At 42.7% G+C, this 27,339-nt stretch overlaps 1 protein-coding gene across 1 annotated transcript in view; it reads left to right on the top strand.

Annotated features, from left to right (window-relative positions):
* The first annotated feature begins 7,681 nt into the window (after positions 1–7,681).
* The window catches only part of FARSB (phenylalanyl-tRNA synthetase subunit beta), a 66,269-nt gene continuing 46,611 nt past the window's right edge, over positions 7,682–27,339 (top strand). The window contains exons 1-8 of the mRNA XM_029933705.1: positions 7,682–7,753; positions 12,965–13,020; positions 15,783–15,937; positions 18,141–18,210; positions 18,565–18,680; positions 24,396–24,546; positions 25,327–25,435; positions 26,806–26,876. Of these exons, the coding sequence (XP_029789565.1) occupies positions 7,696–7,753; positions 12,965–13,020; positions 15,783–15,937; positions 18,141–18,210; positions 18,565–18,680; positions 24,396–24,546; positions 25,327–25,435; positions 26,806–26,876 (786 nt within the window). The 5' untranslated portion in view covers positions 7,682–7,695. The remainder of the gene's footprint in view (positions 7,754–12,964; positions 13,021–15,782; positions 15,938–18,140; positions 18,211–18,564; positions 18,681–24,395; positions 24,547–25,326; positions 25,436–26,805; positions 26,877–27,339) is intronic.

Consider the following 27,339-nt stretch of genomic DNA (forward strand, 5'->3'; position numbering starts at 1 on the left):
TGTTGCCCCAGAAAACTGGGGAAACAGCAAAAGTTCCTGATAGGATGTTCTGTTGGTATTAATTACCTCTGATCTGGGCATGGGATTTCAACACGGCAAAAGATAAGGGGAGCCTACGCCTCTACCCCCAGACTCTAAGGGGGGTCCTCAGGTGGCCATTAGAGGGCCAACAATTTGGCTAAGGTTAGTAATGTAGAAAGAACCATGGAGCCGTATTGCACTTATACGCCCAAGGATCCTGACAAATGAGGAAACAAATTGGCTGTCATTCTTACTTTTGAAAACCAGGCAGCGCCAGATATTAGAAACCCTAAAAGAGACCCTTACTTACCAAATTAACCATGGAGACTGGCGGAAATTGGGTAAACTCTCCTTCCCTTACACCAAGGAGGGCTATGCCAGGCTTTAGGGGTACAATGGTAACTCAGCTGACCCAGGATTGGGTCAGTTACTAGACAGAGGGGGGAATGTAAGAACACGAGTCTGAACCTAGCAGACTCTGAACCTGGTGGTTCATTTCTGGGGGACTCCCGAATTCTGGGCATTACACTACCAACCTGGGGGCAGGGCGAACTCCTGAAAGAGGCAGTCAGCAGGGTCCAGTAGCAGAGTCCTTGGAGTCATGGCTCAGCAGGGCCCACTACTTCCAGTTCCGAGACCGTCCAATCCAATGGATGGGCTTGCACTCATGTTTGTATCTTTCTGGTTGGTTGTGGCTACTTGGCACATGACCTGCTGATTGTTCTGGCCTATTATTACTTTTTTTCCTCCAAACACATTTGCCCCAGTTTTACCTGCTGTCATTACCCCCCTGGACTACTGCAGCCTCTCAACTGATCTCCCCACCTTGGGTTTCGCCCTCTGATCTAACACTCCTAATTCCTTCTACACAATGTACCCAAAGTGATCTTTCCAAAATACTGCATTGGTCATGTTATTTCTCTGCTTAAAATCTTGGAATTTCCTCTCATTGTTCTTAAGATAAAGTCCAAACTCTTTGATGTGGCTTGGGCCCTGCACTATAGGGCATCTGCCGACCCCTTGAGTCTCAGGTGTGACCCTCTACCTTTCACCCTTTAAGCATTCTGAACTTTATTCAGTTAAACAATCAAATTCAGGAGGAGGAGGGAGACATCTGGGTCTTAAGAACAACCATCTAAATGATTCTAGGTTTCTCTTCACTCTGTTTTCTCTTGGTGTCAGCATCATTTTATCTCACTGCAGACTATTTTCTCTGAGTGGAGGGAGACATGGCCTCCAATGGCTCCAGACTCATACCTTACTGCTTTCACCATGAAATAAAATGGACCTCCTTAAGTTCCCTGTGGTCCCAAGTCCAAGATCCGGTGGGATCAGGTGCTTATCCCTGGTACACTGGCCTGAGATGCAGGGTTCCATTGCTTTAACATGGCGGCACAGGGGCGCCTGGGTGGCCCAGTCGGTTAAGCCTCCGGCTTTGGCTCAGGTCAGATCTCACGTTCGTGGGTTTGAGCCCTGTGTAGGGCTCTGTGCTGACAGCTAGCTCAGAGCCTGGAGCCTGCTTTCAGATGCTGGGTCTCCCTCTCTCTCTGACCCTCCCCCTCTCATGCTCTGTCTCTCTCTGTATCAAAAATAAATAAAACATTAAAAAAAAGTAGCATGGCAGCACAAAGGTTTATCTCATGCTCTGAGAAATAGGCATCCTGGGCAGATTAACCCCTTTCCTCAATAACTGGTTAGGAGAGAGACATGAAGGAGGGGTTTAGGGCAATTTAAGTATTTCTAGCCTGGGTAGCTTGGTGGATGGTGAGGACTTTGAAAAGGATAGGAAATACACAGGGAAGAGTACATTTAGGAGTAAAGAGAAAGTTCCATTATTATGACATGCCACCTCTTGGACACCCATGAGCAGATGTTCAGAAGTTGGTAAGAAATGTGCACAGAAAAGAGACAGGCTGGGGGTTAGAATGGGGACCATCTATGTTTAGGTAGTAGTGGAAATGAGACTGCTTGAGGGGGAGATCACCAGACATAAATCCACAGGGTATCCTGTACTGAAGAAAGGGCAAGGTAGTGTGGGAGGTACAGGAGCCTATGAGAGAGAGTTAATATTTATCACATGCTAAACCCTACCATGAACTACTGCTCTTAAAATTTGCATAACCATCCTATGGTATATCAATGATGTACATATTATTGTTACCATCATTTTATAAGGAACCGAGGCTTATCAATAATCAGTAATTAGTTGATGGTCTCAATGAACAGTAAATGCAAGGTTTTAATCTGTTACTATAGAACTCTTACCGCTACAATGTATTGTCTCTTACATAGAAAGAGTAGAAAAATCCAGGGAGCTAAACAGAGGCATCTGGAGTCAGGAAAATTAAGAACATAGAATTTCAAGAATGAAGGGGTGGTCAATAATATTAAGTGTCTATCAAGTTTATTTTTAAAATACAATTGAAGATGGCCATTGGTTTGACAATTGGGACGTCAGCGTCAGTCAACCCGACTTGGCAAGTCTAGCAGACCTTCTTGGTTCTAGAAAGATCCATTGGTAGAAACCCAAGAAGAAAGATGGTCTTTGATCTTGTCCTAAAAGTTTCAGGGTAATCTATAAAGGAAGGGTTAGTGTCCTGGAAATTTCCAGGAAAGACATACAAGGTTTTAGCCGGAACAGAACCAGTTTGGGACACACCACAATGAAAATAAGGCCTCTTATGGTAAATCGTATCATTTACAACGTGAGCTTACAGCCCTGTCTCATCCTCCTGGAGGCGTTTGCTTGAGTTTTACTAAGCTAAATACCAGAGAAAATTTATAGAATCAGATCATTGGGCTGTTACCTTGAGTATAAAAATCTAATAAACCTTTGCAGGTTTCAGATTGTTTCTAAATATGTTGTCCTCACAGCCATCCGCTGAGGTTCTGTCTCCATTTTATGGATGAGGAAACCAAGGCTGGGAATGGACAAATGTTTGTTTGGGGAACACACTTGAAACTTTCTGCTGCTTTAGTGGGAAATGTCAGGAGCACAGCACTGCGTCTTTAGGATGGAAGCTGGAAGGGCCGCAGACCTCACAGCTTCCCTTTCTCAGTTGCTGCTCAACCCATACGCTTAACAGGAAAGTGGCACAATCATTTCAGAAACTTCCACTGTGTGTTACACATCTTACAGGCAAAACCAATCATGCAGGCACAGATCACGTCGTGAAGAAAGAACGGGATTGTCTACACGTGTCTAAGTAGGCAGGGGACCCCACATGATCATGTTCTTCAATAACCTTGTTTTCATCCTCATTACAAAAATACCCTTGCTAATTACGATTCTGTTAAATGCAAAGGGTACAATAAGGGAAATAATCTCGCCATCTAAAGAGAACCACTGTTAAGAAAAAAATTAAGGGGGCACCAGGGTGACTCAGTTGGTTAAGCATCTGACTTTTGATTTCTGCTCAGGTTATGATCTCACAGTGTTTAGATTGAGCCCTGCATCAGGGTCATCATGGAGTGTGGAGCCTGCTAGGTATTCTTTCTCTGCCCCTCTCCTACTTGTGCCTGTGTGCGCGTTCTCTCATTCTCAAAAGAAATAAACTTTAAAAAAAATTATAATTGAGACTAAAGCTTTTTTAAGAAAAGTCTTTATGGGGTGCCTGGGTGGCTCAGTCGGTTGAGCGTCCGGCTTCGGCTCAGGTCAGATCTCACGGTTCGTGGGTTCGAGCCCCGCATCGGGCTCTGTGCTGACAGCTCAGAGCCTGGAGCCTGTTTCAGATTCTGTGTCTCCCTCTCTCTGACCCTCCCCTGCTCATGCTGTCTCTCTCTGTCTCTCAAAAATAAATCAAATAAAATAAAAAAGCTCTTTATGGAAAAAATTAACAATCAAATATCAACTATTTCTATTGTTATCGCACAAAACATTTGTCCCCCTCACTCCCCAAAAAGTGCCACACTTATCTCTTCTTCTTATTATCTTTAATTTCTTAAAAAATGCCCATGAAGGTATGTTAGGTAAAATAGAACATTACTGATATTTTTGAAATGCTTCATGTATCCTACCTCCCCCAGCTACATCCCTCTATCCCATTTCAACTACTCTCCTATTTTATCATCCATTTTCCTTAGTTTTACCATCTATTTATATATGCCTAAACAATAAACTTCCTAGGTTAGCCTATTTTCATTTTTATATAAATGACATCATACTGTGTATATGCTTCTGCGATTCACTTTTTTCCTCAATATTTTTAGGACTTACTCAAGTTTATACATGCAGCTTGGTTCATTCATTTTCATGGCTCTATGGTGTTTTGTTGTATGAGTTTATCCTGATCATTTTATGCACTCCAGTAACTCTAGTATTGATGGATATTGGGTTGTTTCTAGTTTTTTTTTTTTTTTTTTTTACAATGAACAATGTAACCCTGAACATTTTATTTGCTCCCCTAGGGCACAGGGGTAAGAGTCTCTCTGGGAAATATTCCTGGGAGTGTAATGTAGGGTATGCACATGTTGCACTCTAAGTAAGGCCCTATTTTCCAAAGTGGTTGTATCAGTTTAGACTCCCAATTCTTGCCAACCTTTAGTTTGGTCAGGCTTTCACATTTTTACCAATCTGGTAGGCATGAAAATGTATTTCCTTATAGGGGTGCCTGGGTGGCTCAGTTGGTTAAGTGTCCAACTCTTGATTTAGGCTCTGGTCATTATCTCAAGGTACATGGGTTCAAGCCTCACGTTGGGCTTTGTGCTGACAGCTGCAGAGCCTGCTTGGGGTTCTGGGTGTCCCTCTCTCTCTACCCCTCCCCCAGTCTCTCACTTTCTAAAAATAAACGTTTTTATAAAAGAAAATGTTTATTATAATTTTAACTTGTATTTCCCTAATTTCTAATGGAAGGTGAACTTTTTGCCTGTGTATTGGCCAGCCCATCTTTTGTTTCCAGGAAATGCTGCCATCTCATTCTTGCTCTCCAGCTGGCCCTAAAATTAGACCAAAGAAGCACCTAAGTACAATTTGTGGTATACACTCTCGTTTTCCAAGTACCTTTCCTGTCAGTCAGCTGAGCACTTGTGATGAGCACTGGTGTTCCAGCTTTCTCTTTTCCATTAGAATCCTCTAAAGGTGGGGCGCCTGGGTGGCTCAGTCGGTTGGGCTTCCGACTTTGGCTCATGTCAGATCTCACGTTCGTGGGTTCGAGCCCCACGTCAGGCTCTGTGCTGACAGCTAGCTCAGAGCCTGGAGCCTGCATCTGGTTCTGTGTCTCCTTCTCTCTCCGTCCCTCCCCCTCTCATGCTCTGTCTCTCTCTATCAAAAATAAATAAAACATTAAAAAAAAAGTTAAAAAAAAGAAAAAAGAATCCTCTAAAGGTTCAGTCCTGGCAAAGGTACAAAGGTGAAAAGCAGGATGGATGCATTGGGGGATACAGGGAGATGAGAACGGACTGCCCCTGGTGGTTTGAGACAAACAGGAACCTGACTAGGATAGAGGACAATGACAGCTGCCTGCCTTCTAGGACCTGGGACTTAAGAACCATATTAATCATTTATGAGCATTTCTGATCCTTAGGATAATTCTCTAAGGTGTGTATTATCCCCATTTTGTCAATAAGGAAAGTGAGGTTCAGAGGTGAAAGAACACTTTGGGGTTCCCACAGGAGAGCAGATCAGCATGCAATAATCTAGGAAGCCCTTTGTTTGTTCATAGAGAGCTGGTACCAATTTGGCAGAAGATTTTATTGGGCATTGGAGATGTTTGCCATTGATGGGGCCTCTGCCAATCCATTGTGTTGGGCACTGAGAAGGGACTGCCCACAGTATGGAGGTGTTATGCCCAGATTGCAATATCCCCAAAAACCAGAGACCACTGGGGAGACTGAGTCATGTACGCAAAAGCAAAGGGCGTCTATTTGGGCTTAAGTTCAGGCTCCCCGACCTCACTGATGCAGTGGATCCGTGCGGAGAGCCCCGAACAAAGGCTGGGTAGGGTTTTTATGGGGTTTGAAGGGGGGGGGGGAGTGTTACGGAAAATTATGACATAGGTACAGTAATCCAATCATCAGTGTTTCTTTGAAAATAACCAGTTACAGGGTGGGCCAAGGACCCCCACGTGGGGTGAGTAACTGGTTAATCTAGTATTAAACAACAGGTAACTATCTATGGTTTCCATCTACAGGCCTGTCCTTAGGAACGTTAAGTGTGTTGGCTGGCCGCTTCTGATTGGCTGCTGTGAAGGTGGTCGCTTGTTGAGCAGTCTGTGCCCTTCCCTGCTTTTGTCTAATGATTCTGGGAAACCGAAACTTAGGCCTTTAAACTCAGAGGGGAAAGTTAAAGCCTGTCATGGAGTCAGCTTGGTTCAAACCTGTGTCCTTTCAGAGGGAAACGAACGTAGTGAAAACTTGCTTGACGGGAGTCAGAGAGGCTGAATTCACCCACCTACTGCCCCCTACGTGAATGGCTTCGGAGGCCTCACTCACTATATAGTAGAAAGGATAGAGGCAAGTCTTCCTCATGAAACCCCCTCAGCTCTGCCTTGAAGGTCAGTGACTCCATTTGTGCCTCAGTCTCACCATCTGTGAAATGGGAATAATGACCGCCTATGTTCGTATGTTAGTTTCCTGTAACGCACCTGGATTTGGTGGGTTAAAACCACAACTTTATTCTCTCACAGTTGGAAGCCAGAAGTCCAAAGTCCATTTCACTTGGCTTAAGTCAGGGTCTATAGACCCTCCAGGTTGCTCCAGAGGTCAAGGGAGAGTCCCTCATTGTCTTTTTCTGGTGGCTGCCAGTATTCTTTGACTTGTGGCCGCATCATCACCATCTCCGCCTTCATGGTTATACTGCTCCTCTGCTGTTTAGGTCAAATGTCCCTGTGCCTCCCTCTTCAAAGGATGCCTGTGATTGCATTTAGGGCCCATTCTGATAATCCAGGATAATCTCTCCATCTTTAAATCCTTAATCTGCAAAGACTTTCCAGATGAGGTGACATTTACAGGGGCCAAGAGTTAGGACCTGATATTTTTGAGGGCCTCTATTCAGCCTGTTACATTTAGGGTTGTCATAGAGAGGAAATCCGCTAATGATGGCAGAGGACTGAGCACAGCATCTGTGAGCAGACAGCACTGCTGTTTCCTTTTCTAGAAAGGTCTCTAAGGAAGCCTCTCTTAAAGGGCTGCTGTAAGGCTCAAACGTAGGGTACAAGTGAGACTGTACGTAAGCGCTAAGATCGAAGCCCAAACGGTGGCCTTATGCTTTCTTCAGCTCCCACAGTTCAGATTTGCACATCTTTTCCCCAGGCTCCCTCAGACCCCGCCCGCTCATTTTCTCACAGCCCAGGGGAGAGGAGGCTCCACCTCCAGCCCCGCCTCTGCGACGTACCTCCCCTCATGCCCCACCCACTAGTTTGGCGTCCTCCGCCCACAGTGGGTTGGAGGCGCGAGGGCCTCTGCAATCTGTCTATCCTACTGCCTATCAAGTCGTAGCACATTCTAGCCAGTGTTTTCTCCTTTCTCAGCCTACACGTTATTCATACCACGCATATTGATTTAAGGAGTTTACCTGTCGCAACTTACGTGCCTCCAGAAGAAAAACGAGGGAGCAGCTGTCGGAAGCCGACTGGCAATATTGTAGACGGCCCGCACAAGAGGGAGCCGGGTCCTACGTGCCTTGCGCGCTGAGCCCCGGCCCGTTCACCGCGCAGGCGCAATAGGGCCCGACTCGCCATGCCGACTGTCAGCGTGAAGCGGGACTTGCTCTTCCAAGCCCTGGGTCGGACTTACAGTAAGTGCCGGCTCCAGGACCTGGCTTTGTGCCTCTGCGCCGAGTGTGAGACCCCCTTCAAAAGAGCTTCGTGGTAACGTTCATGCTTCCCGGCACGTTTTGGCCTCGAGTGGTCCGGGTATAGACAGGGATGGCTTGCGGTCGAAGCGGCCGGGCTGGGCTGAAGCAGGCTCTCCCAGCCTGCCGTGCCAGGACTGCTTTTACATCATTCTCACATGCCGAACTCGCTGTATCACCCGTTCAGCAGTCTCCCATGGAACATCACTGCGTGTCTCGTTTCAGGGGATAGAATAAGAATGAGGCTCTGGGTTGCATCCCGAGTGCAGCTAGTTGGGTGCAAAAAGGGGAACTCTAGAAATTCCATCTATGAGGGAGTTGGGGAGGGTAGTTTGAGCTGCAAATAGTAGCATCCTTATTTTATCAATGTTTCCTGACCACCTGTTATGTGCTAGGCACTGTTCTAAGCGCTTTGGGAATACAGCTGTGCACATGACACTTAAGATTCACGTTCACGTTCTCTTGAGGGAGGCAGAAGGTACTTACCCAGCACGCTAATAAGCTGATTCTGGATTATGTTAAGGGCCACCAAGGAAGCACAAATACGGTGCTAAGAACAACATTAGATAGGATAGTAACGTCTGGGGCCTGAGTGACGATGAGGAGTTTCTACTGGGTGGGCTCAGGCTTCATGCCACCCTTGTCTCTTTTTCTAAAGACCTTCCCATTTAGAAAAGGGAGGAAATAGTAAGGAGTTATCAGGGACCATATGGATGTAGCCGTTGAAATGATAGCTGCCCCTCCCCAGATTTATCAGTTTATGTAAAGGCTGTGGGAACTGATTTGTGAGAACTCTTTTTGGGTTTTAGGATTCAGTACGATAACAGACCTAGTAAGTTTAACAGGTACTGCTTCCTAGAATAATATGTTATCATGAAGACAGCCTTTAAAACGTTTCTAAAGGCGCACTTTTAGATACCACATATTCTTGAAGTATTATTCTTTGTAGGGTTCTGCCGTAAGTGCCTGAAAATAGGTAATACTTTTTGACTTCTGAATTCATCTCTAATTCCCTACACTTTTTTATAATGTGCTTATATTTCTTAACCCATTCTTCTAAACTGTATTCTTACTAATGGTATATGATATGCCTGAATTGCACAAGATGGTAGGTATGTGAGAAATATTTAAGACATCTGTGATCAGTTACCACCCAGGTGTCCATTTCTGGGAAAGTAAAAAATACTCTAGGTTTTTAAAACGGTGAGATTTGTAATCTGTTTACATCTATCTGATGTTTTACATCTAAAACATCTATGTGATGTTTTAATATAGTCTCTAGCCGACCTCTCCCCTGTTTTTCTTATTGAGAGTGATCAGGGGAGCTTGAATTCCAACCCCCCCCCCCCCCCGCAAGTATCCATCAGCCACTGACTCAGGTTTCAGTCAGAGGGGCACCTGGGTGGCTCAGTTGGTTGAGTGGTGGACTCTTGGTTTTCAGGCTTATGATCTCAGGGTCCATGAGTTCGAGCCTTGCATCGGGGCTCCATGCTGACCGTGCAGAGTCTACTTGGGATTCTCTCTCCCCTTCCCTGTCCCTCCTCTGTGCCCCCGTGTGCAAGCTCTTTCTCTCTTTGAAAATAATAGATAAAGACACTTAAAATTCCTGTTTGAAAGATTGAGGTTATTGAGATGTACTTAAGACAGGTTAGAAATACTCATCAGTTTATATTTCTTGTATTCTTTCTTGAAACGTAATTGGGTTGAGGTCAAAGTTGGAAAAGTGTGTTTAGCAAAGCATCTAGTTTCCGAGTACAATGGGTCCATCTTGTTTCTTACCTTTTTAAAATTTTTTTTTAAATGTTTTACTTATTTTTGAGAGAGAGAGGGACAGCATGAGCAGGGGAGGGGCAGAGAGAGAGGGAGACACAGAATCTGAAGATGGGCTCCAGGTTCTGAGCTGTCAGCCCAGCTTGAACCCACGAACTGTGAGATCATGACCTGAGCCGAAGTCGGATGCTTAACTGACTGAGCCACCCAGGTGCCCCATTTTTTTTCATTTAATTAGTCTCCATCTCTTTTTATTCTCAGCTGTTTCATTCACTCTTATGTATGCACATTTCCTCTATTCTCCGACCTTCCAAGGTTTGCTTTTTGTCCTAAATGCCATCATTTCTACCTGTCCCTGCCTTCACTTTTGTTGCTTTGCTCACCAAGGGTGATTCTCAAGCTGCTTTTGTTGTTCTGGTCATTTTCCTTCTCTGGGCCAGTTTTAAACTACTTAGTCTACCTTGTTAATCACCTTTCTGCTCAGGTGTGTTCCTTTTGCCACAGTGACCATCTTCCTGTTGACTGATTTATCATCACTGTTCGGCTCTGGTCCTGCTCTGCTTGGTGTGATTACTGCCAGGACTCTCAGAGCCCCCTGCACGTATCCTACAAACCCCTAAGATGTCGTCACTTAGATGTGTCATTTTGCTAGAATTATTTATCACAGTTTGTTCTTCCTTGTTTCTAAGCACATGAAACACAGCTGATCAGAAGAAAACAAATTGTATAATTAGGAGTCATTGTAAGAGTCAGTGTTTTAACAGTTCTAAACTAGATAGTTTCTGATCAAATTGTTTTCTATCACTGTTACCAATTACCCCCCAAATTAGCAGCTTAAAACGGCCATGTGTTTTCTGGTTTTGGGGGATCCGGGATTGAGGAGTGGCTCTGGTAGGGGTCCAGGTGCTGGATCCCTCGGGGTGCCCGGTCTGCAGTCCTGTCCTGGCCTCGCTGGGTGGGAGAGTCTCATTCCAGGTTCGCTCAAGTGGTTGTTGGCAGGCCTCCGGTCCTTGCACATGTGAGGCCAGCTTGCCCTCTCCCTAGGACTGCTTGCAAGATGGTGGCTTATTTGTCCCAGAGGAAGAGGCCCCAAGAGAGCAGGTGATCGCGTGTGCAGAGTGAGGGAAGCACAGCGCTCAGGCATATCGCAGAAGCGACACGCCATCCCTGCTCATGTTCTGGAGGTCACGCAGACCGTGTTGCAGTGTGGAAGGGGGCCGCACAAGGGTGTGACTACCAGGAGGCAGGTGGTTTTGGAGGCGGACGGCCAGTCTGCCCTCTGGCCCCCCAGTGATTCCTGTTTCTCCCCCGTACAGAATCTCCTCATTCCAGAAGTGTTCCCCGTTACAGCAGCAGCAGCAGCTCAAAACCCAGAATCCCCTCTAAGTCAGGCCCCGGTGTGGCCGAGGCTCTTCAGGTGCAGTTTCCTAAGTACAGTTGCTGGAATGTAGTTCCTCTTGGGCTCAGAGACTAGGGAGGCAGACGATCTGCCCAGCCCACAGCTGGCATCCAGGGCGAGACCGGCTGTACGCATTCCTCGTCCGAAGGGAAAATGGGAGGCACATTTCTGAAACTGAACTGGCACATGTTGGACTTCCTTGACTGGGTCTCAGGGCCTAGGCTCGTTCTCCGTGGCTGTGAGCCCTGCCCTCTAGGCTCTTGCCTGCCCTCTCTGAGTGGTCCTTGCGGGGTGAGGAGAGCACGTTCTTTACATCTGATTCGTTTTGTCCTGTCTCTGTCCCTTTCAACTCAAGCTTATAATGTTCTGCTGTATATTTCTTTTAAAAACTTTGTGGGTCTTCAGTGAATTTTGCTGGTTTCCATTTCATCAGTGAAAAGCCATCCCACTCACAAATTTCTGAAGTAAGGTGTTTTGTACCTTGAATTTTTACTGATACAGGGCCCCTGATTAAACTCAGTTGTGTGACTGAATTTCTTGAGGCACACCCTTAAATGATAGTGCCTGTTTTCTGAACGGATAGTACCTTTGATCTATTTGAGTCTTAAGAGTTTACAATCATGTCCTTGATTTCATCCTTGGACCGTGCATTCCCGGCAGTGGCCTGGATTTACTCTTTGCTCAGAAGTCATTTCTTAATCTTAGTACTATTTTACACCATAGGAGGCTGAGAATTTTTAAAACTGTCAAGTCCTGGCTCCTTTTTAATGGTCTTTAATATGTCTCTTCTCTCATAAACAGCAAGAAAAAAACCAAGTGACCCCTACAGCACTGGTTGGGAATCTTAGGTACATCATCTAGTTGAGTAGGTACATTTTCCACAGTCTGCGTAACTGGGTAATAGCGTTTCTAAACGTCTGCCGTTACATGAAAACGATTCCCCTTTGCCCGTTTCTAGTGACACGTCCCCCCATATCCTCACCTGCATTCTGCTAGAGACTATGTAACGGGCGCTTGAGGGTTTGAGTACGCTTTCCTCAAAGCCTGCCTCCTGATTCCAAAGCCATTCCCACGTTTTTCCCCACATTTTGTTTTGGCAGCACTCCACCTCCAGGGACTAAAGTCTGTGTTCTCTGGTGCTGCATAACGAATTACCCCAGTGTGTAGCAGTGCAGAACAGGTGGTTATTTCCCAGTTATGTTTTGTCTGGTTTCTGTATAGAGTAGTAAGTAGGGTGGGAATTGTTTTATTTTTGTAGCCTTGGCACCTAGTATAGCCACCTGGCGTATTGTAGTCAGTAAATGTTGAACTGAAGTTCATTGTCAAGATGAAAGTCTTAAGTCCAGCTTTTCACTAGAATATACTGGTAATGACAGTTTGTGTTCGATTTTTGATAATGAGGAAGTCCCCGAAAATACTGTATGAGGTAGTAAAGCAAAGTAGAATATAACTGTAAGGAAGAGAATTGTTAATTGTTGCAGACGTAGTGTGTTGTAGGCCTGCATTATGACAGGTCTGTTACCTACCTAATATTGTTGAAAACTTTCCCAGAGTTTCCTGCTGTGAATAAATGGCTGAGGTCTAGGAGTCAGGAGGTTTACGTAAGGAACTAGGAAGTGGAATAGTCCAAGTCTGATTGGCCTGGCTCCAAAGCCCGCCCTAATGCCTCAGAATTTTAAAGGCTAGGACTTACGTGACATTATCCCATTGTATTGGATCTGGGTTTTGGAGCCTGCTTTACATTTGATCCCTACCCAAACTTCCCAGTGCAGGTAACCTAATTCTGTAGTTGATATTAAGTGAATCAGCCCTTAGTCATTTGTTTTTAGTGTTTTTTGGGGTCACTTTTGGTTTTAAAAAGGTGCTACCTGATGCCTGGTATTTAGTATGCTTGGTGTGAGGTGGTTTTTAAAGAAAATGCAGTTTATATACTACTCTTATTTAAGCTGAACAGATTAAAATTAGCCATCTCTTTTTTTTTCCAGCCAACGAAGAATTTGATGAACTATGTTTTGAATTTGGTCTGGAACTTGATGAAATTGTATGTATTGAATATTTTTTCAATAGTTTGTGTATAAGCACATTTTGCAGAGGCTTCTTGTATTTTGTTACCTTATGGTTAGACTGAGATGGGATGTTTGTGGGCTCTGGTGATTGCTGTGTTCTTGGTGTCAACGGGCTAAGCTTCAGTTCTTTTTTTTTTCTTTTTTTTTTTTTAATTTTTTGAGAGACAAAGAGACAGTGAGAGCAGGGGAGGGTCAGACAGAGAGGGAGACACAGAATCCGAAGCAGGCTCCAGGCTCTGAGCTAGCTGTCAGCATAGAGCCCGACACGGGGCTCGAACCCACGAATGTGAGATCATGACCTGAGCTGAAGCGGACACTCAACCGACTGAGCCACCCAGGCACCCCGCTAAGCTTCATTCTAAGGGAGTCTGTTACTTTCTAAAAATCTCAAAGAGGGGTCACGTGTTGTCACCTCAAGTTATGGGGCTAATGCTCTGCAGATGGATAGACCATGTCGAGTAACCCAGAGTGAGAGTGTGCTCCTTTGCGGCGAGGTGCCTTTTTATAAATTAACTGTGGAAAGAGGCGTGGGGAGCGATGGAAATGTTACTTCAGCCAGAGTTTATGTCTCCTTGGCCTGTGGTTCCCCCACCTCTCTTCCTCTGCCCTCCTGTGCCTTCCTCTTTTCCTGGCTAACCAATGTTAATCCATTCCTCACTCCTTGCTGTATACATTGGCCTTGTAAAATGATCTGGTTTTTGAAGGACTTCCTATAAAAATCACTATGAAGCATATTCCTAGTCTTTTAGTTATTAAATAACTATTAATAGAAAATAATGCTAATATAAATATTAAAATATTAATAAAAATTAAACAACATATCTGCAGAATATATTACTCATGATTACATAATATACACTGTATTTCTAACTAAAATGATTTACTATTTGTCTTATAATTAGCATTATTTTTTCTTACGCCTTTTATCTTCTTGATCTCTGCAGTGGTACAACACTGTGTGGCTAAATCTGGAAGCAGACATAAATGTAGATTGATTTGCCTTGTTTTTTTGCTGCTTCCACTGATGTTACAGGAAGATTATGTTTTGTTAATGAGCATCTTTATGCTTGAAGTTGGCTGAGATTTTCTGTTAAGTTGCTGTAATAATTACACTCGGATTACGTTTGAGGCTGTATGTTATCTAAGAGCATTGGACTGGATGGCAGAGAATCTGAGTTACTAGCTGAGTAACCACTGACAATTAAATTACACCACTTCTCTGGGCCTTCTGTTCATGTGTGAAATAAGCGTGGACTGTGCCATCCACAGAGCCCCCTTCCAGCTTCGAAATTTCCGTGGTCTTTGATTTTGGTTAGATTTTTGTTCGCACCACAGACCCAGTCTTCACATACGTCCTAGCACGATCCGAGATACTGAAATGAAAGACTTAAGCTGGTGTCTTTTTTGCAAAGGGAGTAGGCCTTTTTCCTTTAATTCAGAGGTCTTCATTTCTCTTCTTCCCACATTCTCTCCCCTTCTTCTAAGGGTTCTTCCTGAAATGCCACCTCTCCTCTGATGGGGGAAATAAGAATGTGACATGAAAGGAGGCAGAGGGAGGAGGAAGAATTAGAATTTAAATAGAGTTCAAAGGGATCAATAAAATTGCTGTTTATTTTTAAAATTAAAGTATAATTAATACACAGTTTTATTTCAGGTGTACTCCATGGTAATTCTTATCTATCTTGACAGTGGTTTATATTCAAGAAAATCTGTGATTGGGGCACCTGGGTGGCTCAGTTGGTTAATCCTCTGACTCTTGGTTTCAGCTCAGGTCATGATCTCACGGTTTGTGAGTTCAAGCCCCGCATCAGGCTCCATGCTGTCAGCAAGGAGCCTGCTTGGAATTCTCTCTCTCCCTCCCTCTCTGCCCCTCTCCTACTCACTCTCTCAAAATAAATAAACTTAAAAAAATTAAAATCTGTTATTATTCACTATAATGTGATTGAGATATTCTAAGCTTTGGGGCACTGCATTTAAATTATTCTAGTGGTATTTCTTCTCTCGTCTCTCTGCGTTACCTTATTCTTGTTGCTCCGTACCTTTACTGTCATTAGGTTGCTTCCCATTGTGACTGTAGTCTCTTCTCATTTATACCACAGTTTCTGATCTCTTCATTCATTTTTTTTTCTTTTTTTAATAACCATTACTTATTCACATAGGTACCTACTGGATTTATCTTTGAGAGTCATTATAAGGCTTATTTCTTACACTTGAATCTTTTTGACTTTGCCTTTTTGACACTTACTTTTTGTTGTTGCCCTCCGTACTTGGTGATGGTATTTTCTTTTAAATCCAGGATGGGCAGACTTTTTTTTGTAAAGCGTGAGATAGTAGCCTTGGAGGAGGTGTAGTCGCTGTCACAACTCAGCTGTTGCAGCCTGTAAGTCACGATAGGTAATCTGTAAACAGATGGGCCTGGCGATGTCCCGTTAAAACTTTATTTACAAAAACAGGTGGCAGGCATGGTATAGGCCAGTGGGCCACAGTTTGCTGACCCTTGCTTTAGATGAATTAGTGCTGTTCTAGAATGATTGAGGATGCTAGATGTGTGAACTCAGCAAAAATTGGAGTATTTTCTGTTGCTGTGATTATAACACTTAATACTTTTATTTTTGTTATAGACATAATAAACACATTGCAGAAAAGAACACGTATAATGTAGTTACTACTTTATAGCACTGATTACTATTTTTTCAGAAGAGTTAAGATTTATTTCACTTCTTTGGTCTTGTTTTAGACTTCTGAGAAAGAAATCATAAGTAAGGAACAAGGTAATAAAAAGGCACAGGGAGCCTCTGATGTTGTTCTTTACAAAATTGACGTCCCTGCCAATAGATATGATCTCCTGTGTTTGGAAGGGTTGGTTCGAGGACTTCAAGTCTTCAAAGAAAGGTAAGAAAATGTTTATTAAATACTTTGCTAAGTTAGGTTTCTTTTGCCTATCATCAGCAACCCTATTTAAGTCTCTAGAAAACAGTTGCTGGGCAGCACACAGCTACAGCGTTGCATAGAGAGAGAGAGGGTTGGAGAGTAGACTCATGCAGAGTATAGCCATCTGAAAATGTGCATATTGAGTCCTAGCTATTTATTTAAAACTGGATTGGTTAATGATTTTATGGCTTCTTAAATTTTGTAGTGGGTTCATGTGAATTTCCTCAGTGATCCGGTTGAAGTAGATGGCTCATCGGATTCGTTAAAGGTTGGGAGGAAAGTAGAGGTGGCAAAACTTGGTATGCTGTCTGTTTGAGAGCTCTAAGAAAACTCAGGAGGGGAGCTTCCTAACTGGAAAACTGAGGGTCTTGTGATCGCCATCTGACTGTGGGCAAGTTAACTGGCCTTTCTGATTTTAGTCTCCTAATTTAGAAAGGCTATTTTAACTTTCCTTCCAGTTATTCAGGTAATGAATACAGAAAGTAATGACTATATAAGGTGAAAAAGAGGTGAAACTAAGAGCTATCAAAAATATTATTCTTGGTTTTGATTACTTACATATTATTTGGTGAGCTGTGAAAGAATAAGAGCCTCTGGGTGGTAGGCTAGATTCCACAACTGTTAGGTTTCAGATGCCTGTGGATATGGGTGAAAGGGTGATGATGAGGCATTTGGTTAAATGGTTAAAATTTGGAGGGTGACTCCATTGGTTCTCTCTGCATGACAGTCAGATCTTCATATTTTAGGGTCAGGGATAATCCATTAGAGTGCATTTTCCAAACCTGCCTGGTTAGAATTTTCTACTCTTAGGAGGCACCTCATGTGATCTTTATGATCAGACAAAATTAGGAAAGTGACTGACTTGCTCCTCAGAGTGTGGTCTCTGCATCAGCATCCTCTCTCTCACCTGAGGGTTTGCTAGGAATGCAGACTCTCGGCCTCTACTCAAGACCTGTTAGATCACTGTGTGGTTTAACAGATTCCCCACTTGACTGCAAGCACGTTGAGGCTTGAGAAGTAGTGATTAAAATAGTAGTTTCCAGTCTCTTCTGATAAGAATTATGTGGGTTACATGTTAAAAAATGTACCATTTGTCAGGCCTTTCCTTGAATATCCTGATTCAGTAGGTCTGGATAGGACCAGCAATCTGTATTTTTTTTTAAGTTTACTTATTTATTTTGACAGAGAGATAGTGTGTGCTAGCAAGCACAAGCAGGGAAGGGGCAGAGAGAGAGTGAGAGAGAACTCCAATCAGACTCCCTGCTGTCCGTGAGGAGCCTGATGTAGGGTTTGAACTCAGGAACCATGAGATCATGACCTGAGCTGAAACCAAGAGTTGGACACTCAACCGACTGAGCCACCTAGGCTCCCCAGGCAATTTGTATTTTTTTTTTAAACATTTTTAAATTTTTGTTTATTTTTGAGAGCGAGAATGTTGGGGGGAGGGTCAGACAGAGGAAAACAGAGATTCTGAAGTGGGTGCTGTACTAACAGCAGAGAGCCCGAGGTGGGGCTAGAACTCATGAACAGTGAGATCATGACCTGAGGCAAAATCAGACAGTTAACTGACTGAGTCACCTAGGGGCCACGGCAATCTGTGTTTTTAATAACCCCCCTTTTTTTTTTTTAACATTTATTTATCATCGAGAGAGAGAGAGCATGATCATGGGAGGGGCAGAAAGAGGGGGAGACACAGAATCCGAATCCGAAGCAGGCTCCACCAGGCTCTGAGCTGTCAGCATGGAGCATGATGTGGGGTTTGAATTCACAACAGTGAGATCATGACCTGAGCTGAAGTCGGATGCTCAACCGATTGAGCTACTCAGGCACCCCTAAACCCTATTTTTCTTAGAGGTTCAGAATCTCATGGTTGGAATAAAACTTAAAGGTTATTGAATCCAGTCCTTCAGCTGATGTAAATCCCCCCCAGATGGTGGCTTATTGGTTTTCTAGCCTCTGCTGATCAGGTAGTAGGACTCTCCTATACCTGGGCCACTTTGCGTGTTAGAAAGTTTGCATTTTGTTTTGATATTCATCCTAAATTTGATTTGCTTTAACTTCAGCCAGTTGTCCTAGGTCTATTCATTTTATATATTTTACACAGAATACAACTTCTGAAGTGGTTTGGTGAAAAATGGTCAAGTTTGTTTTAATTGCCTTTTAGGATAAAGGCTCCAGTGTATAAACGGGTAACACCTAATGGAGAAATCCAGAAATTGATCATCACAGAGGAGGTAATAAAGATAAATTCTTATTTTCCTTCTTAAATAATTGTTTAAGTTGTTGTATATTATTTAAAATTCACAGAAACTTTGAGGGGACATTATTTTGGTAAAAATATCAACTATGAGAAAACTACTTAAAAGGTTATTTTTTTTTCTCATTTAGTAAATTTTCAGAAGTTTTAGTGAAATGTAAACTCCATGAGAATACTTTGTCTTTTCACCACTATGTCCTTGGTTGAATGAATGTGCACACGTGTTTGCGAACTTGTGCTAGCATTGGGTGCGGCTAACTTTATTTTACGAGATGTTACTGTAAAGAAAGGCCCTCGTCTGCACTCTCTCTAACGACCTGATGCACTGCAGACAGCGAAAATCCGCCCTTACGCCGTGGCTGCGGTTCTCCGGAATATAAAGTTCACTAAAGATCGATACGACAGCTTCATTGAGCTTCAGGAGAAGTTACATCAGAACATTTGCAGGTTTGTCGTTGCATCTGCTGTCCTTCTCACTTCCTTCCTCTGTCCCCTCCCCCCTCTTTTCCCCTTTCCTCCCACTTTTCCCCCTTTCCCTCCCTCCTCCTTTTCTTCCTCCGCAGATATTTTCTTTATGTTTTTTAAATTTTTTAATGTTTTTTATTGATTTTTGAGAGACAGAGAGAGACAGGGAGAGCAGGGGAGGGTCAGAGAGAGAGGGAGACAGAATCTGAAGCAGGCTCCAGACTCTGAGCTAGCTGTCAGCACAGAGCCTGATGTGGGGCTTGAACCCACGAACTGTGAGATCGTGACCTGAGCCGAAGTCGGACGCTTAACTGACTGAGCCACCCAGGTGCCCCCTGCAGATTTTTTCAGAGGGTTTCTAAATTAATAGGTGAGAGTAACAAGAGTTTAAATTTGCTTAAATAAATTGAAATTAGTTTAAATTTTACCAGAGAGCTATTTGTTGCTGCTTGTAAATGGTGCATAGATGGAGAAATAAGAGCTCTATTTGGAATACAATATGGAGAAGAAATCTCTAGTCCTGGAGATTTCCTTGGTTTTTAATGTTTGTGTTATTTGGTTCAAATTCTTAATAGTGCATTATAGTACTAAATGTTAAATGGTGGTAATTTGAAGTTAAAATAACCTGCCATTTTAAAATGGAAACATTTTTGGCTTGATGTCACTTCTTGAGTATAATTATAAGTTGACAGATGAAACTTGAGACTTTGAAATAAACTGACTTTTCTTACCCTCACTGGACATTACTGTTGATCCGTTCCCATATTCTCCTTTTCCCCAGTGATCTTCAAACCAGTATAATTCCTGAACTAAAGGTCAAGGAAGGTCACAGTGGGAGTCTTTGAACTACCTTCAGTATTTAAAAAATCCTAATGGAAGTGATCTATTTACTGATAAACATCAAGCTTTAGCTAACATAGCAAGGTTTCTTTTTTTGTACTGGTCCTGAAGTATCAGCATATCTCTTGCTGATCAAAAGATATGATTAACAGTTATAGATGTCTTGAATAAAAATAGAAAAACTTACTAATTGAGATAATTGCGGTTTGGTAAACGAGACTAGAAGAGCCTTCTACGTAAGTGACGGGAAAAGGGTGGAGGGGACCCTGGGTGTTTTCTTCTGGGAAGAAATGTTTTAAAAATAATACACTAATATTTCCAGAAACATCTGTGTTTCTGTGGTGAAAGAAACTTCTTCAGATTCTAGATATTCCCAGTTTTGCTATAAAAATAGTCTATTTGCCAGCTTGTTAATGTCATTATTAAGCAAAACAAAAAGAATTCAAATATAATCTCAAATTAAGAACAGAAAAGATTTCTGGCCAGTATAGGTATAACTAGTAAGTGGTTGAGCCTGATTTTATGTTCTGGACATATTTATTTGAAGAATCTGTTTTGATCTAAATTGGATGGCATTTCCTCACTTAATTCAGCTTTACGCTCTGTTTATGTGGTATTTCTGGGAATCATGAGCTTTCTCTAAGGGGAGAGATAAATCACATCCTGATACTCTGGTGTGCCAGAGTCCCTACCTGTCGGGAAATCCTAATTAACCTGTGTGGGCTTTGGAAACTTTTTTTCAAGAAATACATTCATTTCATTTACGGTATCAAATGTATTGGCATAAAGTGGTTCACGATATTCCCCTCTCCTTTGTAAAATTTTTTGAAGTTTTTTTTTTTTTTTTTTTTTAATATTTGTTTGGAGAGAGAGTGGATGTGGAGGTGGGGTGGCAGGGGGTGGGAGGGGAGAACATACCAAGCAGGCTCCCTGCTGTCAGCTCAGGGTCCAAGGTGGGGCTTGATCTGAGGTGGGGCTTGATCTCAAGAATAATGAAATCAGGGCGCCTGGGTGGCTCAGTCGGTTAAGCCTCCGACCGGCTCAGGTCAGATCTCACGTTCGTGGGTTCGAGCCCCGCGTCAGGCTCTGTGCTAACAGCTAGCTCAGAGCCTGGAGCCTGCTTCTGGTTCTGTGTCTCCTTCTCTCTCTGCCCCTCCCCCTCTCATGCTCTGTCTCTCTCTGTATCAAAAATAAAGAAAAAAAAACATTAAAAAAATTAAAAAAAAAAAGAATAATGAGATCATAACCTGAGAGGAAATTAAGAGTCTCTTAACCGACTGAGCCCCCAGGTACCCCTTTTATTCTTCTTTTAATATTGTAGTGATACCACCCTTTTCATTCCTTTTTCCCCTAAATCACTGTGGCTGGAGGATTAATCATACTGATCTTTTAAAAAACCCAGCTTAGGGCGCCTGAGTGGCTCAGTCAGTTAAGCCTCCGGCTTCGGCTCAGGTCAGATCTCAGGTTCGTGGGTTCGAGCCCCGCATCGGGCTCTGTGCTGACAGCTAGCTCAGAGCCTGGAGTCTGCTTCCGGTTCTGTGTCTCCTTCTCTCTCTGCCCCTTCCCCTCTCATGCTCTGTCTCTGTGTCAAAAATAAATAAAACATTAAAAAAAAATTTTTTTTTTAAATAAAAAACCCAACTTTTGGTTTTATTAACTCCCCCTCCCCCCACCCTTAGATTAAGCAGTGTTCTGTGTAGGGCAAATTGCTAGTACAGAGGCAAGACCTTTCTGTCTACTTGGTCCATTCCCACAGGAAACAGGTTTTCAGTCTGCATGAACACTGTTCCTCCGATAGTGTCCCTGAGTACTTTCTCACGTGCATGCATGGATCAGTGCTCTGCGGCACACTTGAGAATTCTCCAGAATTCTGCCGCTCTCCAAGTCAGTACGGTTTCCCGTGAACCCTGGCTGTCTTGGTCTCCCTAGGCTCCCCAGGCTCCCCGTTATGTCTTTTCAACTCAGGGAGTCTGCTGATCTCCAACCCTGTCCCCCTCCCCTGCCTTAAGCCCCTCCAGGCGGTAAGTGGGGCAGTCATGGGGCTCACTTCATTTACTTCCTGTCTGTCCGGGATCCCTGCCTTCACTGCCTGACGTCCAGTGCCACCCAATGAAGCAGTTTGCTATATTTTTCCTCTTTTGTGGTTTCAGGCAAGAGCGTAAATCTAGTCTGTTATTCCATCTTGGCAGGAAGTGTCTGGTGAATTTATACTTTTTTCATCTCTAGAATTCATTTGGTTTCTTAAAAAATTGTTTTTGTTTATTTTTGAGAAAGAAACAGCATACAGGCAGGGGAGGGGCTGAGAGAGAGGGAGACACAGAATCCAAAGCAGGCCCCAGGTGCTGAGCTGACAGCACAGAGCCCTAAGTTGGGCTCTAACTCCTGGACCATGGGATCATGAGCTGAGCCAAAGTTGGATGCTCCATAGACTGAGCCCCATTTGGCTTCTTAAATGTTTCTTTTTTCTTTGAGGTTATTTCCTCTTCTGCTCATTAAGTGTGTATTTTCCCCATGATTCTTGAACATTTTTTATGATAGGAACTTTAAAATTTGCATGGTTATTGGACAATCTGGGTCATCTTAGCACTGGTTTTTATAGACTGGTTTTTGGTCTGGAGTAGGAGTCCTATTTTCCTGCTGTTTGACTGCACATAGGATGTTAGGTTAATGGCGCCTGGGTGGCTCAGTTGGTTGAGCATCTGACTTCAGCTCAGGTCATGACCTCATGGTTCGTGGGTTCAAGCCCCATATCAGGCTCTGTGCTGACAGCTCAGAGCCTGGAGCCTGCTTTGGATTCTGTGTCTCCCTCTCTCTCTGCTCCTCCCTCGCTCATGCTCACTCACTGTCTCTCTCAAAAATAGATAAGCATTAAAAAAAATGTTAATGGATCAGATTCTTGTTTTTCTCTGAGGGGTGGTTTTGTCTGGCAGGCAGACTCTTGAATACTTAGCTAGACTCAGACTTGAAACACTTGGCAGGCAGCCGCTCATTTCCTACTCTGCTCTTTCAGCTCTCCCCTGCTTTTTAGGGCAAGACTTTACAGTTTTTGCCAGTATAGTATGGGAAAAGCTTGGTTTCTAACTTCTTTTTAGTTTGCATATTATCACATATCCGGGATATATTTTGTGTCTTAAGGGGCATTCTCCAGTTTTACGCATTATTGTCCTGTATTTTCTTGTGATTAGTTTCTGTAGTTTCTTCTACGAGTATATGTTTATCTCTTATTTTTCAAAATGCATAGCTTTGATTTATCTGGAAGTTATTTTTTTGTGATGGGTTTGAAATGGAAACTTAGTGACCTTTTGTGGGGATCCTGTTTTAGGATTAAGGTGCTTAAAAAACACACATGGACCTTCTTACTCATGGATTTGAGTTAATTTATCTAAACTTACGGAATTGTTAATTTATCTAAACATACAGAATTGTTAATTTAAACTTAGCTGTATATTACAACCTATGATATTTCTGGAGTTACTATCTTCTGTAAGCACATAACTCATTGAGTAGAGTAATACTTCTTTGTGCTTGTTAACAGTTCTTTGGAGTTTCTTAAAGTTCTTGTTACTTGTCTTGAAGGATGACCAAGATTTATGTCTTACAACTTTTGAAAACTATTTCATATGTCATGTCATGTGAACTTTAGTAAAATCTTTGACTAGCAATGCATCTTATTTGGTGTTTATATGCACTTATACATAAATATTAAAATATATTTGTATATATCTCTAAAACTAATTTTAAGAAATCTTAAGAATGGCATACAGGGGCACTTGGGTGGCTCAGTCTTTTTTTTTTTTTCCAAATAGTTTATTTTCAGATTGGTTTCCATAATACACCCAGTGCTTCTCCCCCACAAGTGCCCCCCATTGGGTGGCTCAGTCTTAACGGTTGAGCGTCTGACTTCGGCTCAGGTCATGATCCCACGTTTCGTGGGATCGAGCCCCATGTCAGGCTCTGTGCTGACAGCTAGCTCAGAGCCTGGAGTCTGCTTCAGATGCTGGGTCTCCCTCTCTCTCTCTGACCCTCCCCTGCTCATGCTGTCTCTCTCTGTCTTTCAAAAATAAATAAAAAACATTAATAATATAAATAAATAAAGAGTGGGATACATTTTGACCAAGTTTCGTTTCGAATTATCTTTTAGAAAGCTTAGAGCCAAATTTGTGATGCTCCGTGCTAAGACTGTAGGCCTCAGGTTCTAACTTAGTATTAACATCGTTCCTGGCTCTATATTCCTCCTTCTATTTCTTTCTCTCCTAATCTTAATTGCTGTAAATTCCTAAAATCACCTTAAATCCTTTGCACATAAACAGTAGAACAAATGAAATTAATACCTTTTGAACTTCCCTTGCACATTAAATTTTAAGTGTAGTTCACAGTTCTTCAATTTTTTCCCCTTATTGAAGTAATACAGCTTTGTGACAGAAAATGAAAGAGAAAATAGAAAAAAAACAAAGAAACACAGCAGTTTGGTAGTTTATTCTAATGAAACTTTTGTTCACTTGAAGACCCAAAGAGGGAATGAGTCAAAAGGAAAAGGGGGTGTTCACTTTGACAGTGACCTGGCTGACACCGTACTTGGGACGGCCACGCAGCACGGCATTGACTCCAGCTCCCAGATCATGCGCTTTGCGTAGCTTCAGACTTCCTCCTGTCGTCGGTGGCCGTGAGAGTTTGTTCATTACACTTTTCTAGAGTTGTCTTCTAGTAATAGGCTATTTTAGGAACGTGTCAAAAAACCTTTTTTTTTTTTTTTTTTTTTTTTTTTTGGAAAACATTTGATCTGTTAGCTCTTGAGTATCTGCCTTGGGCTATTCAGAACTTGTTTCTCCTCTCACTCTCTTTTCTCTCAACCTTTAGGAAGAGAGCCTTGGTTGCTATTGGTACCCATGATTTGGACACTTTGTCAGGCCCTTTCACTTACACTGCAAAGCGACCTTCAGATATCAAATTCAAGCCGCTAAATAAGACCAAGGAGTATACAGCCTGTGAACTGATGAACATGTACAAGGTAGATTTTTTTTTATATTATGCAATAACTTCATAAATCAAGAAAACTCCTTTAATGTCTGGTCTTGGAATAAGAAGATATAAATGAGTACTTTTTATTTTTATTAAAAAAATTATTTTAAATGGAGTCCTTTTAAAGAACTGTGTCTGTGCTCCATGTAAGAGCTACTGATTCCTTCGATCTAGAATGGGGCCTGGGCATATTTTTGTTACTTTTTTAACCTCTTGATGACTTTAATCTACAGCTAGAAATGAGAACCAGTGAAGTGGAATATGCCACATTCTGATATTCCTATCCGGGTATAATTAAAACTCATGAGCATATAAAGAGTAAGATTAAGCTAGGTTTTTGGTGAGAAACAATATTACAATATATCTATGTCCTGCTGTTTAGCATTTTAGGTTCCAGCAGTTAAAATGATTCAATAGTTGCTTTAAATGGCACTTAAAAGTAGTAGGTATCATTCTGGAAGAGCAGCTCTTACCCGTGGCTGATTTGCCAGTGATTTCTTCCTGTTGCGGTAGGTTTGTGTTTTGCTTGCGACCATTCAGGCTTGCCGGTGCTGATCCATTTTCAGTCTTGAAAATCGACTAGGTGTGTTCTCTTCTCTCCCCCCATCGCGGGGGTGGAGGTATACAAGGATACTGAGATATTTATAGTAGCAAACCATATCTAGAACTTTCTGTCATTTGGGAGTTTTATTATTTTTCTGTACTTGGTAGGTATATCAACTAATTAGTGATAGAAATACAAAATTAATTTGGCTTAATTTTTTTTCAGACTGACAACCACCTTAAACATTATTTACATATCATTGAAAATAAACCCCTGTATCCGGTTATTTATGATAGCAACGGCGTCATCCTTTCAATGCCTCCCATCATCAATGGTGAGTTGTTTCTTAAGCATCAGATTTTTAAAAATTTTTTGCTGTTTTATCCTTCAGTATTTCTGTAGAATTGAACTCCATTAGGCTGAATCAAATCAATCTTCATCTGGAATCTCAGAATTTTGTAGGTTTTATGGTAATGGTTTTTATTCAGCATTTTGCTGGTGATTTTGATATAACTTAAAAAAATTTTTTTAACGTTTGTTTTTTGATAGCACCAGCAGGGGAAGGGCAGAGAGAGTGAGAGAGAGGGAGGGAGGGAGGGAGGAGGGAGAGGATCTTAGGTGGGCTCTGCGCAGACAGCTGTGAGCCCAATGCCGGGTTCAAACTTCCCGAACTGTGAGACCATGACCTGAACTAAAGTCGGACGCTCAACTGACTGAGGCACCCAGGCCCCCCTTTAATTTTTTTTTTAATGTTAATTTATTTTTGAGAGGGAGACAGAGCATGAGTGGGGGAGGGGCAGGGAGAGAGGGAGAATTGCAAGCAGGCTGTCAGCATGGAGGCCCACGTGGGGCTTCATACCCAGGAACCGGGAGATCATGACCTGAGCCGAAGTCGGATACTCAACCGACTGAGCCCCCCAGGTGCCCCCCATATATAACTTTTAAATGTGTAAATATTTATAGGTACATAGGTACTCGTGCCAATCTCTGGATTCTGTCCTGTTCTTCCAGAGGGTGTTGATATTTTGGTTTTAGCCTGTGATTCACTTGGTTAAGCTCAAATTCTGTCTAGCCTGCTATTTTATAGTTAAGACTTTTAATCTGAATTTTTGTCCTCTTTTTCTGAGTTCTGAGGGCTTGTTTGATGAGGCAGCTTGAATGTATTCACAAAATATAATGACATCAAAGCCATAGATGTTGGTCCTTTTGGAGGTGAGAAGGGGGTTTGGTTGATTCATGATGAAAAGAGTCTCTTCTTACGTTCTTGGACTTGAGCTGTTGCAGTGCTTCAGAACCTGAGCTTCAGAGTAGCCAGACTGAGACCACGCCGTGTCCTTGCTGCTGCATAGACCGGGCTCAGGGTCAGGAAGCTTAAGCTCGGAGTCGTGGTTCTGCCTGCAGCTCCCGCACAGGGTTGTGGGGAAGGTGAGAGAGAGAGAGAGCGAGAGAGCACGAGCGAGCCTCGGTCAGGTGCTGGGCGGAGCAGCTGGCGGACTGACTGCATTTAGTGACGGCTTCTTACGGCTCTCTCTCGATTCTGCTGCTTGCAGTAGGAGCTTAAAGTAACGGTTGCATTTTCACCTTACCTCAGAGATATCAGCTTATATCGTGTCCTAAATAAAGATGTCATTCCTCTTGTGAAGACCTTTTTAGTGCACCTGTATTTCTGCTACTGATTGTTTTGTTATCTTGTGTTTGTTGCAGGAAATCATTCCAAAATAACCGTAAATACTAGAAATGTATTTATTGAATGCACGGGAACTGACTTTACTAAGGTAAATGAAACTGATTCCATTCTTATACTGTCAGATGGGACAGATTTCATTTCGGGCCAGGGCTATATGGCTGCGCTTTAAAGTGTTTATTTCGTGGGTGGGAACATATTTCAGCAATTGAGAAAAACAAGGAAATACAGATATTCTGTCCTTTGGTAATGGTGTGTTCACTTAATCAACAAATCTTTAAGGAGCACCTCCTTTCTTTCCAGTGCTGTGAATTTAATGAGTTACAGGTTTCTTGACTTGAAGGAACTCATTCTAGGGGGAGAATTAGCCATCTACGTAACTGTAAAGTTGAGAAATAGAATAAAGTGTCGCATAAATTGTTTGTTGTCGTTGGCTTAATTTAAATGCTGAGTAATTTGGTGCCTGTGTGTACCTGGTAATAAGTTTTTAGAAATGAACTGGCTATAAAGAAGTGTCGTGTAGCAAGTTGACAGAGGGCCTGTGCACAAGATGA

Source organism: Suricata suricatta, chromosome 3, assembly GCF_006229205.1.
Source record: "Suricata suricatta isolate VVHF042 chromosome 3, meerkat_22Aug2017_6uvM2_HiC, whole genome shotgun sequence".
NCBI classification, from domain to species: Eukaryota; Metazoa; Chordata; class Mammalia; order Carnivora; family Herpestidae; genus Suricata; species Suricata suricatta.